Consider the following 17,415-nt stretch of genomic DNA (forward strand, 5'->3'; position numbering starts at 1 on the left):
ATATGAAGCAAATAAAGCATCCAGCTTCTCGAGCTTGGACTATACAAACCTAAAACCAAAATCAAAATGTAAAAATTCGATGCAATACGAAAATCGTATACATCACATGCTTCACACAAGCATTTTAGCTGAGTCATGTTTGGGCTGTTTATTTCTTCTTCTTGGAGAATGATGTCTTTGAAATGACTCAGCGCAAATGTGTTGTTAACGGCTACATAGTTGGACTAATACCGGTATCGGTCACAAAAAAGTGGTCCCGTCCTGTCCCTAAATGTTTGTGGTGACAACAGTGCACATGCCTGGGACATGAAACTTCTGCAGGGAGGCCACATGCATTGTCGCTCTTGCAGTATGTCCAGCAGATATATGCAAGACATAGATTCAACTAATAATAATGATAATTAAAAGAGAAATGAAAATTGACAAAATACATTTGAGTGACCTCTAATGGTCTGTTGCTGAATATAAAAACAGGGACAGAGTCAATTCCTTTCTACAGCTTTATCAAATAATTTACTTAACTATTCATCAGCAGATAACAAATCATTATAACACTGATAGAGTGGGGGAAAAAAAGACCCAAAGATAAGATAGAATCTAAAGGGAATCAGTTATTGCCACTTTTAAAATGATGCTTATATAAAAGTGCTAGAGGCAAAAGTCAGCCAAAAAAATGATTTTATGCAAGCAGATCTGAATAAATTAGTACATTTCTTGATATAATAGAGCGGGCATACTGATTGCACAATTTTGTAGTATTAAAAACTATAGGAAGGTTTAATTGCCTATCACAGTAACCAGAAGGGCCAAGCCTTACAACCTTATGCTGTGCTCCAGCTCATGAATTAAGTATTTAGTATCGCTGCTCATCATTCATCCAACATTGAGAAACAGATTATTTACTAACATCCGAATCGATACAAAAATTGGCAAGGTGTAGCTTCAGCCGTATTGTTTAAAAACATTTTTCTTTTTAAATATGAATTCATTATTTTTTTCAGCACAGCCCCAATAGACTTGGGGCACTAGTTGTGCTATGGAAATCATTTCAGTGCAGTGAGAAAAAGTAAACTGATAAAGCTCCAGTGCTGCTCCACAGACAAAGGCTTTTCAGAGGTCAGAGGGGGTTAGTTAAAATGGAGCTGGAAACAGGGCACTCTGTCTCACTGACATTTCATACCCTTGCCCACTGTGGATCACACAATAAAGGAAGTGAGATAAGAGGTTGGATTTGTCTTCAGAAGCAAAAAGCAATACCACACTTTAGAAAAAAACAACAACCCTGAAATCCAGGTCAGATCTGACCACACAGTTGAGCCTGCTTAGAAGTACAAACCTTCACACTTCTTCACACACCTCGTCAGCCACAGGTAATTGACATGCTGGGCAGTTTTTGCTGTGCTTCTGACAATCTGTCTCGTACATGCGTGCCTCGGACTGTTACAGTAAGGAGGTGTCAGCCTCCCACTACCACTGCCAAGCTCTATTCATAGCTGATTAATAGTGCCATTAGTCTCTGCGCCAGAGGTAATGAATGTCTGGCATTACGGCTTAACGAGGAAGGTTACTCCAGATCTGCATAATAAATCTGTGAAACTGATACACACAAAGAAACACACAGCAAAGAATTCATCTAAATATTCAACTAAAGTAAAAGCTCTCTCAAATGAAAATAATTGGCGTAGTGTTAAACTTTGGAATAAAGCCTCCTGACTTAAATGTTTAGCTTGTGTCGTCAACTCCATAATCCGTATTCCCGTTTGAGCACAAGTGTAACATTACACCAAGAAGTTTTCCTCATCGTCTGGTCTGAGTCCACAGATAAGCGAGCCTACCTCACAGGCTCAGACTATGCAGCTCCACAAAAGACAGCATAAATCTACCGATTACACATATCTGCCAGAAGCACCCACAGCTCTGTGACTACAGATAGCCTTTTCAGAGAGAATTCAGCAGGCCATGCCAGCCTTTCACAAAACGGATTTTCTCAAGGCTAGTTTCCATGTCTAATGTGGTTCGTAATGATGGCCGCATGAGAGGCAGATCCTGCACAATGCTAATGGTCCATTACAGAGTCACTACCACTCATCCGCCACAGAAAAGAAGAATGAACAGAGCAAGTGCGGACATTATCCTCGCAAAACATGAAAGCGCGCCTTCAGAAAGAGCAACACAAAGCAGAATGATGATTAAAACTCTGTCATGTTTCATATGAACATGAAGCAAAATCTTACTACAAACTGATCAGAAATGTTTGAATGTGAGGGTGATTACAGAGAAATAATAATTCCATCTGACCAAGATACAAACGTGTGGAGACATTCTCCTACCAGAACGTCAAGATGTAGGAAGAACAGAACAGGATGAATAAAGTGGGAGCAAAAGAGTTGAGAAGGATGAATTCAGGCCTTCATATAAAAGTCTCCAAGCTGCAAAGTCCCATTGATTGTACTGTATATAAAGATAGATGATTGGACAGGGGGAAGGTAAATTATGAGTGAAAGAAAGAAAGAAATAAAGAAAGAGATCCAGACTCATGACATTTGTGCTCCTTCACATGCACACAAAGGCAACTATAAGTCAGGAAGAGAAGACTAATGTTTCAAGTTCAGACTGAGAGGTGAAGAGTGAAATAGTCAGAGAGAAAAAGGCTGACCAAGCTAGAAGTGGGTTCATTTCACCTCCTTTTATGACAATAATAAATTACATTTTTAAACAGTGATAGCGCTCGTGACAAAGAAGGAAAACCAATTACATCAACAAAAGAAATGTCAGAGGTTCATCAATAATGAATAAAAAAAAGCTTTGTGCACAAGGGCAAACAATAAAACACCTGGTGATTTCAGGGCAGAGACACACTTTGTGGGATTATAAGATTTATCTGAATTGTATCCAGACATTTTATATAATCCGAGGGAGGAAACTGACAGATACAGTATCAGATTGCAGATGGGTGCAGCGTATCAGTATCTGCACACATTCCATCCTGCTGCAATTATCAGAGACAGTCGGGATTAAAGTGCAGCTCCAACCACGTTAGACCTTAAACTGACAAGGTTCTTGTCATCATCATCATAATCCAGAGGATAAAAACACACTCAAGTCTTTGTTTCTCAAAAGAATTCTCCCAAAAATGTGAGACAGCATCTCCCTTGCTTTAATTTTTTTAGGTCATGCTCTCAATGATCGGGAAAGAAAAGTTTGAAATTTGGCACATTCCCCTGGAGAGAAATATGATTTTATTAATTAAGAGAAATACATGGAAATATCAAAAATGCATGATTTTTCTCCTCATTAAGTCGTTAGTGGGGGCAAAAAAAATCCAGCAGCAATTTATAGGCCATGATGATAGTGATGATGAGGCCAGAAGGGACACATCAAAGGCAAATTAGGAGGAACAACTTTGAAAGGTCAGCATTTACATGGTCATGCACAGAATATTGAAATGGGGGAATTTAAGCTTTTGATTCTACAACCAGCTAATACTATTGCTGCTGCGTCCCTGGGCATCATTAAAGTGTGAAAGGTCAATGTTCTGACAAAACAAAATTTAAAAGCATCTTAACACTGCTCATCCACTTGAATAAACACGGCCCATAAATGCTGATCTGAAGGGGCTTGGAGTGGGTCACAGATTTATACTGTTTACGTCTCCACACTCCCTGAAAGCTCCGAGGCAGCGGAGACAAAGTGGGACGCAAAAGGACCCAGCTGATACTTCAGAGGGGCTCCTGGATGCCATGTGGTGATGCACTAAATACTTTAGTAGGAGGGAGGTGTTTGCACTACGGTCTCTTTATCAGGTGGCTAAAACTTCCTAAAGCCTACACATGTGCTTATTTTATCAAAGAGAAAGCCTTCCCTTTGACACCCTGCAGCTATTTCCTTTTAAATGGGACAGTTTGCTCAATTTTACATTTATCTTGCTTTTCACTTCCAAAATCAACATTCTCAAACTCCCTGTGGGCTTACATAAACAAGTAGAAGGCATTTGTATGGGGGTGCGTTTTGGCTGGGTTGATGGGTATGTCTGCGTTTGCATCAACTCTTGGCCCTCGGGCAATTTACTTTCTGGTAACTTGGGTTTCATAAAGTGACAATCCCTGCTCTGCATTCTCAAAATAAACACTGAGCACAAGGTTTCATGTAAGGGAATGTGTAAAACGTGCCATATACTCTACTGAGACAGAAAACACACCCCAGAGGATCCTCAGATCCCTAAAATAAAACACATTTGGAAATGATGGTTGTAATCCACTAGTCCTTCACCATCAAAACACATGTACTCCCACGATCCATGAGCCACTGGTGGGTTTATTTGGGTGTGATGGCTTTGTTCCTCTGGACGCCTTGATTCTACACACAGAAACATGCACGATCCTGAGGCCAACAGCTGCTCGCTCAGACATGGTATGCAAATTAAACTGTGCAACTATGCTATACAATGTACCCCCACCCCACCCTCCCTTTGGTATATGTGCATCATATGCATCATGTGCTCCATATGCTGGATGTGAGTGGAACGCGAGGCCTCGTGGGTCTGCCTCTCACACAGATTGGAAGAGCCTATGATGTTGCTCATCTCCAGAGAATTTCACCCCCGATGCCCACGAATGGAAACATGCTTTTCCTTCTGCATTGCCCGCCTTTGTATCCTATTACCTTGGAGGTACACAAACACAATTCAACCTTTCCGGGGGATCGGAGCAAGCCTGGAATCAAGTAATTGATTTACAGTGTGTGTGTGTGTACAATTGCACACTTTCATGAATAAAATGAGCGAAGCTGAAACACTAGAAAAGGACTGAAAAGGTCAAATAGGATGTTTGCAGAAGTGGGAGCAGCTGAGTCCCCCTTGGGAAACACTATCAAAGAGACCGCCTAATCAAACTCTCTCCAATAAAACAGCCTGCCTGGCTTATACCTACTGAGAAGCGGGTATCACACCCTGTTAGCAGGCAGCAGGGTGCACACAGCCCACTGGGATGTCTCACTACTCTACTTTTAGCTTATGGAAACTGGGAGGCTCAGTGGAGAGAGGGGAGCGGTTGCTAACAGGAAAAATAAAAGCTCCAGCTTTGGTGGCGCTGCGCACACACACACACACGGGTCAGCTGCCTGCAGCTAAGGGAAGGGTGTGAAGGGAAAGTGATGTTTTTGAGCCATGTGGTACTTCCAGTTACTGCACCCAGAGGACTGTCTGTGTCCAAAACCATCAGATTGACATCCTTGATGAGTGTGTGTTGGGCATGAGTTCATGAGCTGTGTAAAACAAACTGCCAGGGAAAAAAATAAGAAGCAGATTGCACACATACAGTTGGGCCTAAAAGTGGTGTTGATAACAAGGCTGACCTTCAACAAACAGCACCGACACAGGTACTGAGGGCTATTTTAATCCTGCTTTTGTCTTTCCTGTGCAGAACAAGAGCAAAACAGTCATCCATAACATTTTGCAGTTAGCACTTTGGGCGACAGACCATTTATAAATGAGGCAAAGCCTTTTGCCACGGTTGAGTAAATATAACCCATAGAAAAGTTCAGCCGCTGCTGTGAGAGCCTCAGCTTGTTAAAACACACACACACACACACACACACACACACTCACCGCCTCCCTGGGGAGACAGAGCCACAACACAAACACTTAACTTGCCATCAGCGCCTGCACATAACACAAATTTGGTAGAAGCTGATTTTAGCCCCTCACAATAAATTCCGGCTACAATTCCTCTGATCACCTCCCGCCAGTCGCCGGTGGGGAAACCCATTCACTAATCACTAATCGCTATCACTAACATGGCACTTATGCAAACGGAAAGATATTTTGTTTGTGTGTACATGCGCACATTTCAGGATTATTATTATTTATCCCCAAATTTGAATTTCAATATGTTTCGCTGCGAGGCAGAATTTAGCGGAATATCTTCACATTTGCATATAATTAAAATTCACCATCAAATGCCTGTAATCTGTTTTCTATTCCCTTTTCACGATCACAGCCATTTAAAAACACAACTACTGTGTGCCAAATAAAACAACAATATTAACATATTTGTTTAATCAACCGTAATCCACCAAGAGCAAGTCATACTCGATAGTGCAAGTTAAGATAAGGGGCCTATTATAATATCACCCACAGCTACAAGGGATAAATTAATAATTAGCTGTTAGAAAACAGGTACATGCAGTTTATTGATTTTTTAAAAAAATGCAAAATGACTTATGGAGTACTTTGGAATGCCTGTCTAGAATTGTATGTGCTATATCGAGTGTGTGTGCAGTCGCCAGCATAAATCTGCTATTTTGACAGACATGCATATGGAAACAGAGTCAAGGAGAACAAGCACGGCCTTGACCTGATGAATGCAGGCTTGAACAAATAACGAGAATCACCTTTATTTGGATCAGTCCATCAACGTGAATTACTTTGACCTCGTGAAGCCGATCATCACAGGGTGAAAAAAAGCACGCGTGACCATATGTGTGCATGCTCATGTGTCCCAGCAGCGTGTGACGTGTTGTTTAGCTGTCACATTTCTACACCGGTGCCTGCTGTTACACTTCGAGTACAGTGGGTGCCAACAGCAAACATGGCAATCCCAGCATTGTGCTGACACATTCATATGCTCACACCGTTACACGCCGGCTCCAGCTGGCCTGACTGTGACCCTGATAGAAGATGATGGCGCACACTGTAATCCCTGAAGTGACTGAGCCCGAGCTTTTATACCGAGCATGATTGAGTCTGAGGCTGGAGGGGAAGGGTCTTTTAGCAGGCTCTTCTCACTTATCGGTATGAACAGGGAATCCATGCGTTTCTCTGAAGTAATGGAGTGATTCCCCCTGCCTGTGGTGTCTGTTGACAGCGTGGAAAGAGTATATCTTTATGCTTCGTCTACTCTCTACTTGACCAAACTTTCTCACCCTCTTTATTATTTAATCATGATCTACAGTTACATTTTATATTATTACGTTTTGGAACAGCAGGTGCAGGAATTTAAAAGTTTTTTTCTGCTGTTTGTTGTTTCACTGTGTATAACAGAATTGCTGCTGGCAGCCAGGTCTGTCCATAACAGCTTTCTTGAGTTTACAGTCAGCACACTGAGATGGCTTTTTGATGTTGTGGTTGTTTCTAACAAGTTAATATTTTTTTTTCGTCGTTGTTGTTGTTGTTGTTTCTTTTTAACTAGAAACAACTTCATTTTTCAGTAGGAGTCATTGCTGGTCACATTTTTTGCTTTTTGCTCTGCAATGTTTTGCTATGTTTGCACAAGCTGAGTGACTTTCCAGGAAACTGGGGTGCTTTATTCATTTTGTTTAAGTTTTAGTTATTAGAACAGCAGCACAGAGGGCTAAATTTGTTTTCAGATCTGTTACAGGCAAGGTTAAACTACCTCTTCCAGTGTTGTAAATTAACTACAGCTAAAGAAAACTTGTGTGTTTTGCCTTGACTATTGAAACCAGTCTGAGGTTACATCTGTGGTGGGCGTTAATTCAGCAGATCACAGTCAGTGAGACATCTACTCTCTGAAGCTCACGGCAGTGCAAAGTCAAACACAGACAGCGACTCTTGGTTTCTGTGTCATTTCACACTGAGATCTGTCTGCTCAAGTCTGCCGTAATGAATTGATTCACTAATGAAGTTATGGTACATGCAGCTCTCCTAATTTCCTTCCCAGTATCTGCCCGTGTCTGTCTTTGTCAGCTACACCTCTGGGGGCAGCACACATGTCACTTGATCATGCAGTCTTAATGCCTGCACCACGGTAACTAAGCACTGCAGGGAGTGACAATGTATCCCCATCTCTCAGTGTGGGTCTGGTACCACTGAGAGGAGGGGAGGACAGCGCTCTTCTGCTCACTGCCACAGGTCTGAGAGGGAGGGAGGGAGAGAGGAAGGGAGGGATGGGAAAATAATGGCAACATGGCTGACTAAGAGAAGACAAAGCCAAAGGAGGTGGGAAGAACAGAGAGAAGTGAAGAGAAAGATGAAAGAGAAGAATAAAGTGCTTACAGCTCTGTTGTAGAATATTATAGACTGAACAGCATCATACGTAATGCATGCTCTGTCCTTCATCATAAAATAACTCAAATTGATGCTCGGTTTGGCCAAATATATGTAGTGACATGTCTTCAGTTGTGACTAAAACAGCCTAAGACGAGCTGTATTTCCTCATAATATACAGAGGAGAGTGGAGTAGAGAGGAGTATTTCATTTGGTATTACCATCACAGTGTATGAAGTGGCAAGAAAACATATTCAAATGCAAATGGACAAACATCTCTGGAATTTATTCAAACATAAAAAAAAGCAACAACAAGTGGAGTACATCCACTTCCATCCACTGTAGTTCTGCCTGGATGTTTTGCTTTCAGGTGAATTAATCTTAAGAGGTGGGTACCAAATGGTTTCTACGCTGTTATGACACTTTATATTGATTTTACAAATAAAAATGTCAAAAAAAAATTCAAAATGTTAAGTTATGCAGCTCTACACTTATAAAGAGCAAACCAGGGCAGCTAACCAAAAAAAACCTAAACTAAATATTTGTTTCAGCTCTGCACATAAAGCAACCACATTGTAAAATGTGCATATACATTTTTGGGCACCTCCTCATCACACTTCAAACACAGCCTCTGTCTTTTTTGAGCATATGTAAAGATGTCAGTCATATAAACACATGCTTCGTCTAGGCGTGTACAACTTCAAAGATGTCAACTACCACTACTATTTTACCAGTACCATTCAACATGCCTTTAATATACCAAGGCAGAGGAAAACTGTTGCTACACAATAAATAATGTGACAATAACCGATGAATAAAGAAATACACGGCACACCTTTAGCCGACTAACCTCCCTCATTTTCATTGTGCCTATACGGTGGAAATGTGGACAAAGTGTCAGCAGTAAATCATTAATAACACCCACTAGTGACTTTATGTGTAGTTTAGCAAGCACAGGGTGGGTCAGTCTGCTGCAGAGGTGTAATAAAACCTCAGGAAATGTTGAGTCAAACTTGTTAATGAGGACATTTCTTAATTAGTCCAGACTTTTTATTGATTGAAACTATTGCATCGCTGCTGAACCCAAAATTGGTTTCTGTCAGTCTCTCTGACAGAAACTGAAGCACAACTACACAGACTTCTAGAATAAGAAAGGTCTTTATGTGGCAGCTTTACAGAAGGCACTATACTGCATATTTATGCCTCCTTTAAGGCCACATTTGGCAAAGTCCAGGAGAATTGTCCAAGACTGCACTCTAAGTTTGACCTCCACTCTCTAAAAACTTGTGGTATTCAATGTTCCAGTTGTTAGCTGAACCTTAATGTGTGTGTGTTTTTTTTAATGTACACATGCTGTTCAAACAATAACATGTTGTCAAAGACTAGAGTTCAAAGGTAGAGCACATGTCACTATAAATAACTACCATAATAGTGCACATGTCAACAGCTGACCTGGTTCCATTCCAAAACATCCACAGTGAGAATCATCAATGATCATTCATCATTAACTGCAGCTGACAGTGTCAAGATGCAAACATTATGGACACTAATGAATATCAGCCAACTTTCAGCCACCGGGTGTTTGGAAAAAGCTCACCCCCATTGATTTCCCTGTTGGGTGAAGACAACTTTATCCCTGTGACAAGTCCTGGCTTATCTCCGCTGACTGCAAGGCAGCGGACAGACAGACAGGCAGACAGACAGACAGACAGATTTCCTGGCTCAGGATGATTCAAACCTGGCAGGTGTGAGGGCGGCAGAGTTATCTGGGTAAAACACACAGGGGCAGCAAAGAGCAGGGGGGTGACTGTGAAGTGGACAAAGATGTCCAGCTGTGGGAATACAGGGGCAATATTCACAGCAGCACAAATAACATAAAGCCCAGCATTCTGGATTATCACAGACAGCAGGTGTCTGTGGAAGACAAGGGAAGAGAATGGAAGAGGAAGAGGTGAAAAACGGTGGCAGGCAGCAGCAGAATGGTGTGTCTCGACTCAGACGTATACAAAGACAGAGAGACTGAACACAGAAATATTCATCAACTAGAACTAAAAGAGATCAAATGAACCTCACATCACAGAGGCGTTCCCACAAAACACAAACAGCCGTGGAAATTGAGCTGATTTCAAACATGTTCTCATTGATTCGCCATTTGCAGTCACAAATTGCACCTTTGAGATAGGAAATGACTTTGACCCAGCGAAGCAAGGATTTGTGGAGAGTGTTTTCATGGTTGTGTCTATATAAGCACCAAATGTCAACAATTTACAAGAAGAATAAATAGTGTCACTGTGATGTGACTCACAAATGTAAAAGAAGCAAAGGATTCTCTGAAATATTTAGGCATTACACAGTCATTCATTTCTTAGAAAGCTCCACTTGGGAGAAACCTTGTGTGCAAGGACAGCTGTCTCACTAATCCGTCCACTTATCATCAAGTCCAACAAAAAAACTAAGGAAAGTCTCGGGGCCATGTAACATGACAAATCCTTTATCAGTGGTGTCGAACACAGATGACACAATGAGCTTATTATTACTACTTAATGTCCTTCAATCAGAGCGAGGATACAGCTGTGTGTGTGCATGTGTATGAGCATCGGGGGAAGAACTGGCTGGACACTACTATTCTAATCCATTAGCCACCTGCTTTAAGTGAGGGAAAATTCATGCCTGATTAATTTCCCCATCTTCCACCATCTTCAGCCAGCCTGAGCCAACAGCATGCAGTGACTGTAATATACAGACATACAGAGACCCTGCTTTTTCAGCTGCATTTGCATCATGTTTGCCTTCATTTCCCATCACTGTTTATTGTTCCTTCACTTTTTCCACCCTGTTATTATATTTAGATAATGCTTGTTTCCAGTGAAATTGTGTTATTATATTGATTTGCTTTAGTTGGTTTGTGAAGAGGTTTCTTTCCTGCCCCGTGGGTTGGACTACGATTATAATAACTTGAAAATGATTTCAAATCTAGCTTATATTACATTTTCTCTAATGGTCAAAGGTAATGAAATAAAAGTACCCCAAGTACAGGGAAGTTGAATAATTTATTTTTACATTTGCTTCTTATTACAGGCACATTTCGTCTGTGCTTCTAGCCACAATCCTTGGGGCATGCTTTTGTTTTACTCCACATGCAGCGACTACACTCTAGGAATTTGCTTTGAAACCTCTCGTTTGGCTTCAAGGGAAAATGTACAGCAAGAAAGACTGTACAGCAGCTGTGCAGGTTCATCACTTTAATAGCATATAGCATTTTCTTTAGTCAAAGTTCTCTGCTGAAATGAGGCCTTTGCATTACTAATAGCCCATTTCCACTGGTAAAAACATTTTTAATCCCAAATTTAAATAGATTTTTGACCAGTGGTAATGTATTTAAATGGACATGAGGGTTTTTATCGGCTTTGGCTCTGATTTTCAACAGTGGGAACACAAGACCCAGGTGAACATGCTCATTTCTATATCTGTTTTTGTCATTTCTAATGCAACATCTTCCTGCTGTTAGCTTAGCAATTAGCAATAGTTTTAATGGACTTTATGCTTTACAAAATGGGGCAGTGCTCAAAACCTGTTTTTTGAAGTTAATTTTACTTTCTGTTGAGTGTGAACAAGGAATTGAAGTTAAAGATAAAAATAGTAATGACTATAGTATTGTTACTGAGCTCCACTGTGGGGGTTTTTCCCCCTGGCTCGTTAGCAACGTCACATTTCATGCAAATAAAAATGTAAAAAAGTAATTCAAAATGCTAAGTTATGCAGCTCTAGAGCAGTTAACAAAAAAACTAAACTAAATATTTGTTTCAGCTCTGCACATAAAGCAACCACATTGTAAAATGTGCATATACATTTTTGAGCACCTCCTCATCACACTTCAAACGCAGCAACATCTTCCTGCTGTTAGCTTAGCAATGGTTTTAGTGAACTTTACGCTTTACAAAATTGTTTTTTTTAAGTTACTTTCTGTTGAGTGTGAACAAGGAATTGAAGTTAAAGATAAAAATAGGAATGACTACAGTATTGTCATCGAGCTCCACTGTGGGTTTTTTTACCCACAGCTCGTTAGCAACGTCGCGTGACGAAGGGGTGAAAAAAAACCACCACAGGGCAGAAAATGAGAATGTGTTAATGACTTTTTTAGGTGGGTTTACTGCAGGAAAATGCAGACTATGTTTCAGGCATCTTTATTTAAGTTCTGTAGAGATGTGGAATGGACCATTTGCCCCATATAAACTGTACACCCCTGTTCCCTCTGAGTCACATGTGGCCTAACAAAATTCCAGTGCTTTCAATTCACTGTTCACTACACATTCTTACTTTACTACTTCCTCACACCTTCACAGACACCTGAGGAACCTATAACATCCGTTTAGATGTTTCCAAAAACAAGAAAGTGCGGAGGAAACCAGGAGATGGTTTTTCCGTTTATCATCTTTCTCAAGAGCCAGATCAGGGGCCAGAACAACATATGCTTTATCTATATGATTGAACTTTATCATAACATTCCCTGTCTTTCATCATTTTAGCACTGAAGCATCTTACCAAATTTTTGTTTGCCTTTTTCCTCATACATAAAGCGATTTTGCATGAGTTATCTAAGACTAGTGTGATTTGCACACTAATAGGTGGCAGTGGCGAGTGGCGTACCGTGATCCAAGATGATGAGCTGGGCACTGGACTGGATGTTGCCAGCATCATTTTCTGCAAGGCACTGGTAAAAACCCTCATCTGACTTGACGAGACCCAAAACCTGCAGGTTGTGCTCCTTCTACAGAACAGGAAAGAGAAGAACAATAAAAGAGAAAAGGAACAATGGTGGTTAATAATAATGCAACAAGTAGCACAAATAACCAAAGCCTTGAAACTGTGACAATGCAAAATCATGGGAACAACTAAATATGTGCAAAATAAACTTACAACTATTTTAAAGTAGTCGCTGGGTATGACAGCATCTCCATTCTTGACCCATTTGACAGTGGGAGCCGGCGAGCCTGAAACCTCACACTCAAAGACGATGTCCATGGACTCATGGGCGTAAATGTTGGCTGGTCGTCTGACAAACTGTGGAGCAACTGTGGAATAGAGACGATCAAGAGGAGTCAGAGAAATTCAAAACAGGAGGGTCAGTGTTCCAATTTTCCAATTTTGTCAAAAACATCCATTTAAGAAAAACAAAACACAAACAAACAAGCCAACATACCTAGAGCTAGTGCTAGAGCTGTATCTCAGTCTTACTTAGACAGGGTTTTGAAATATGACATGAATGGTTGCTGCGTTATAGCGCGTTCCAGCGTTCTCCAAGGGTACAGTATTTAAACTTTTCCAGACTGAGGATAAACATCGCAGCCAAGCTGTCCCACATGGGTCTGCCAGAAATCTTAAAACATCTCAAGAGAAGGGTAAATGTGATAATGTCCCTTTGTTTAGTTCCATATAAGGTGGGATCAGATAGTCTTCTGCCAGAAGGGGGCAATTATGCAAGTCGAGTCTTTTCCTTTTAAGAAATTCAGTCAACAATTTGTCAAGATTAACCAGGCACAAAAACCACAGCTCAGGTCAAGAGATAATGAAGTCTGAATGATTCCATATTTTCACTTCTACCACCAAACTGCCATTTAAGTGCAAGTGGAAATGTAACAACTTCTCCAATTACTATCTGCATTCTTCACACAACTGTGACCTTTTCAGCAGATGGAAACACTTTGTATGTTTACTAATAATAATAATAATAACAATAATGATGATGATGATAAAAAAGATTCATCCACCACTGTTCTTAATTAATCACAAACGGATAAGCAATAACAGGTACGTCTGTGTCGGTCAGTGTTGTTACACGCCGTTGTGCTACACTTCAAAAGGCGAGCACCTTCAGATCTCTCTTCGTCCTGGTAATGAGGGCCAGAAAGGAGTCATTTGATCTGCTGTGGTGATACAGCGCCTCATCAATCTGTCCTAGAACAAGGTCGCAGGAAGCACAGGACCCAGGCCTCGTCCTCTCTCTGTAATTGGTTTGTGTGTGTTGTGGGCAGACGCAGAACAAGACAGACCTGCATGTGTGTGAGTGTGTGTGTAGTATGTGGGTGTTTCTGTAGACAAGCTCATTTCGGTGCCTCGGTGTTTCCTTTGATAAGCAGTGACCTCACTGACCACGCTTTCAATGACTGCACTGTGAGTGCGCCAACCGTCGCCGTCAGCCTCCTGAGGATCAGTGATAGCCACTTATTACCTTTTATTTTGCGGCTATTCACGTGCACTGATTGGTTGTTAGTAGCAGTGGGCGGATAAGGTTCTCCTCTGGCTTTATCTGGGAGCGTTGCATCAAGTCCTCCCCTTGTGCTTGATAGAGCTATGGCTAATTTAGCTCAACATGTAATTGCTAGTTAACAGATTAGCCTTCATCCTGTTGGGATACGCTGTTAACAACAGCAGGAGAATTAAGAGAATTAAGACTCCTAAATTATAGATCGTTAGTAATTAAATCTGTTGAAGAAACAATACACTGAAAACATATTCCTCAAACAACGGCAACAGCCTCATTACAGGAAGCGGCAGTGACAGTTACACAGGACACTGGACTCAAGGATGTGTTTGTGCTTTCCTGACCTGGAAATGCACTTTCCTCGTCTGTTATTTTTTAATTTCTCTGCAAAGAAAGTACAGAGAAAAGGTGGGACAAGAGGAGCAAGCCACTCAATTAACCATACAAAGGGAGAGCACAGTGCCATTTGCACATAGGGCTCTGTCAGTGACCTCATTTAAAACACAGCAGTGTTTTTTTTGTTTTTTTTAACCACTCTTGTTCTCTAAATTGCAAAATGTGATATAGCAGGATTATGACTGTCGTACGCTTTGTTAAATTACACAAAAGAAATGTTCTCATCTTCCTCTAGAAATTTGGTCAACAAGATAATTACTGTACAAGAGAATTATAAGTGTATGTGAACAATTAAGCAGACAACACTTGTGATCACGTTTACTATCAAACTGATGTTTTGTAAGAGCAAGAAGTGACTGTTTGTTGCTGGTCTTGGATATTAAAGTAAATAAAAAAAGAGACTTGATTGTATCAAGTGCATTCTGGGAAATAATTCTGAAACTGAAGACATACAATAGAAAATATGGCTCTGTGTTTCACTTTCACAGTTTCCCCAAGTGAACTTTACCTTCAAGTTTGATGAAAACAACAACACTTGTAATGTTTTAAACAACAGCTTACAGCATTATATTCTGCACTTTTAGCAACCAGACATGGTGGAGGCCAAACAGATAACAGACAAATACTGCCAAAAAATACTGAAATGTTCCCTCACTTGATGTGTTGAATACTGATGACTGAGCATGGATTTAAATGAAGATGGCCATGGCTGTAGACTCCATCACTGAAGGATTGTAAAGGCAGCCGTCACCCTGCTCTGAGTTTGTCTTTGTGTGTGTGCATGTGTGCAACTGTGTTCCCTGCAGGTGGACATGTGAGCTGCGCATAATGTGTTTCACACTGTGGTATCCCCTGGATATTTGCCTGTGCAGCACAGACAGGTAGAATCCTTGGTTTACTTTGGTGTATCAGGGACACGCTGTGAAAAGACACCACCAGCCAGCCAGCTAGTCAGTGTGTGTGTGTGTGTGTGTGTGTGTGTGTGTGTGTCACTGAGCCATGTGAATATGAATAATCTCAAACAAGGCCGGATACTTGTTTCATCCCATTAGCACTCGTGCTATATGCTGTGCATAACTGTGTTTGCTTCCTTTCCCGCTGGCAAAATGTGTATGGGTGGATTTGGTTTGCATAATACGAGCGTGTCTGTGCGTGGAGGTGCAAGTGCTGGTTTTGTATGCAAACACATGTTTCGTTATGTGCATGCTGTCTCAGTCTGAGCACACTGATTATTTATATTTGTGTGTTTTTAGGTATTTGTGATATGTGTGTGTTGTGTGACTGGTACCCCATGGCTCTCCTTATCTCTCTCTCTGTTTCACCACTCCGTCTCCCATTTCTTTCCCCCTGACTCTTAATCTTCCTATAACTCCCCGGCTATCTCTCCATCTACAACCCGCACCCCCCTCCTCTCTCCAACTGACATGCACCATTTTCACTGGAATTCAGACATTTAGAACCTATTGGACAGATCAATGAGTAGAAACTCCCAAGTATATCAATAAACCATTTGAAAGGAGAGGTGGGTGGGTGGTGGTGGTGGAAGCCATCAGGACTCAACAGAGGGTTATGCGCTTGTGTGAAGGGAGAGTAAACTCTCAGAGCAACAACATGGCTGATGACCTTCTATAATTGGCTATTTGCAGCATGAAACATGTATCTGCAAAGGTGAACATTCATAAATGTATGCAAAGAGGGAGTTTTGGCACGTAATGCGTCTACAGAGAACTGCAACTCCAGAGTAACTTGCTGGGAAAACAAATCCTGTATTTTAAAAAAGCTGCATAAATGCATTTACAATACATGTTGGCAGGGAGTTCTTAATATACCAGCTTGTGAGGTTAATGCACATTGCCCTGTAAGCTAGACTGGATGCCAGCTGTCTAATGCACTATAAAAGGTAACCAAACCAGAAGGGATTCATCCATCCATCTTGTACCGCTTTATACTCCACATGAGAGTCGCGGGGGAGCCGTGCCAATCTCAGCTGACATAGGGCGATAGGTGGGGTACACCCTGGACAGTTCCCCAGTCCATCACAGGGACACATACACAGACAAACAACCATTCATTCTCACAATCACACCAACGGTCAATTAAGAGCGTGGACTGTGGGAGGAAGCAGGAGAACCCAGAGAAAACCCACGCGCACACAGGCAGAACATGCAAACTTCATGCAGAAAGGCCCACGTTCCGACCAGGTTGCAAACCGAGGTTTTCTTGCAAAAAAGGCAAATAACCTAGTCCACTAAAAAAATATATTTTTGAGAAATGAAAAAAATCTCAAAAAGCAAAATAGTAAATGGGGGGGACTATGTTAAAAGTTTCCCTCAGGATCTTCAAAGGGCCAAAGATGGTGTGGTTAACCTCATTTTTTGTTACTGGTCATGTGTCTCAGCCGATCACACGCTGCAGTAATTGTGCTGCTATAATGCAAGGCTGTGACCCCAACACAAATTTAGATTTTCTGGATTTAGTAAACATATGGATGACATCAATGGGGCCATGTTTCTGCTTTTTTTTTTTTTTACAGTGTTTCACAGGCACAACAGATGCTCAGCTCTACCAGTGGGAAATGGGCCAACTTGTTCTTGAACATAAATACCACTCACTAAGAAAAGAGACAACCAAGCAAAGAAAATATAGATATCCAAGAGGGAGAAAAAAAAAAACATGAAGGTGGGAGACGAGACGAGAAAAAAAACTGATGCCAGTTCTTAAGAGTTTGCTTTGTCTCTTTAGACTGCGGCTTAGT

General features: G+C 41.2%; 1 protein-coding gene across 10 annotated transcripts in view; it reads right to left on the reverse strand.

Moving 5' to 3' along the window:
• neo1a (neogenin 1a) overlaps positions 1–17,415 on the reverse strand; it is a 153,196-nt gene that overhangs the window by 30,897 nt on the left and 104,884 nt on the right. For all 10 annotated transcript variants that reach the window (XM_044030614.1, XM_044030615.1, XM_044030608.1 and 7 more), the window contains exons 6-7: positions 12,920–13,074; positions 12,650–12,770 (exon numbers count right to left, since the gene is read on the reverse strand). In XM_044030614.1, the coding sequence (XP_043886549.1) occupies positions 12,650–12,770; positions 12,920–13,074 (276 nt within the window). The remainder of the gene's footprint in view (positions 1–12,649; positions 12,771–12,919; positions 13,075–17,415) is intronic.

This window comes from Solea senegalensis, linkage group LG7 (assembly GCF_019176455.1).
Source record: "Solea senegalensis isolate Sse05_10M linkage group LG7, IFAPA_SoseM_1, whole genome shotgun sequence".
NCBI lineage: Eukaryota > Metazoa > Chordata > Actinopteri > Pleuronectiformes > Soleidae > Solea > Solea senegalensis.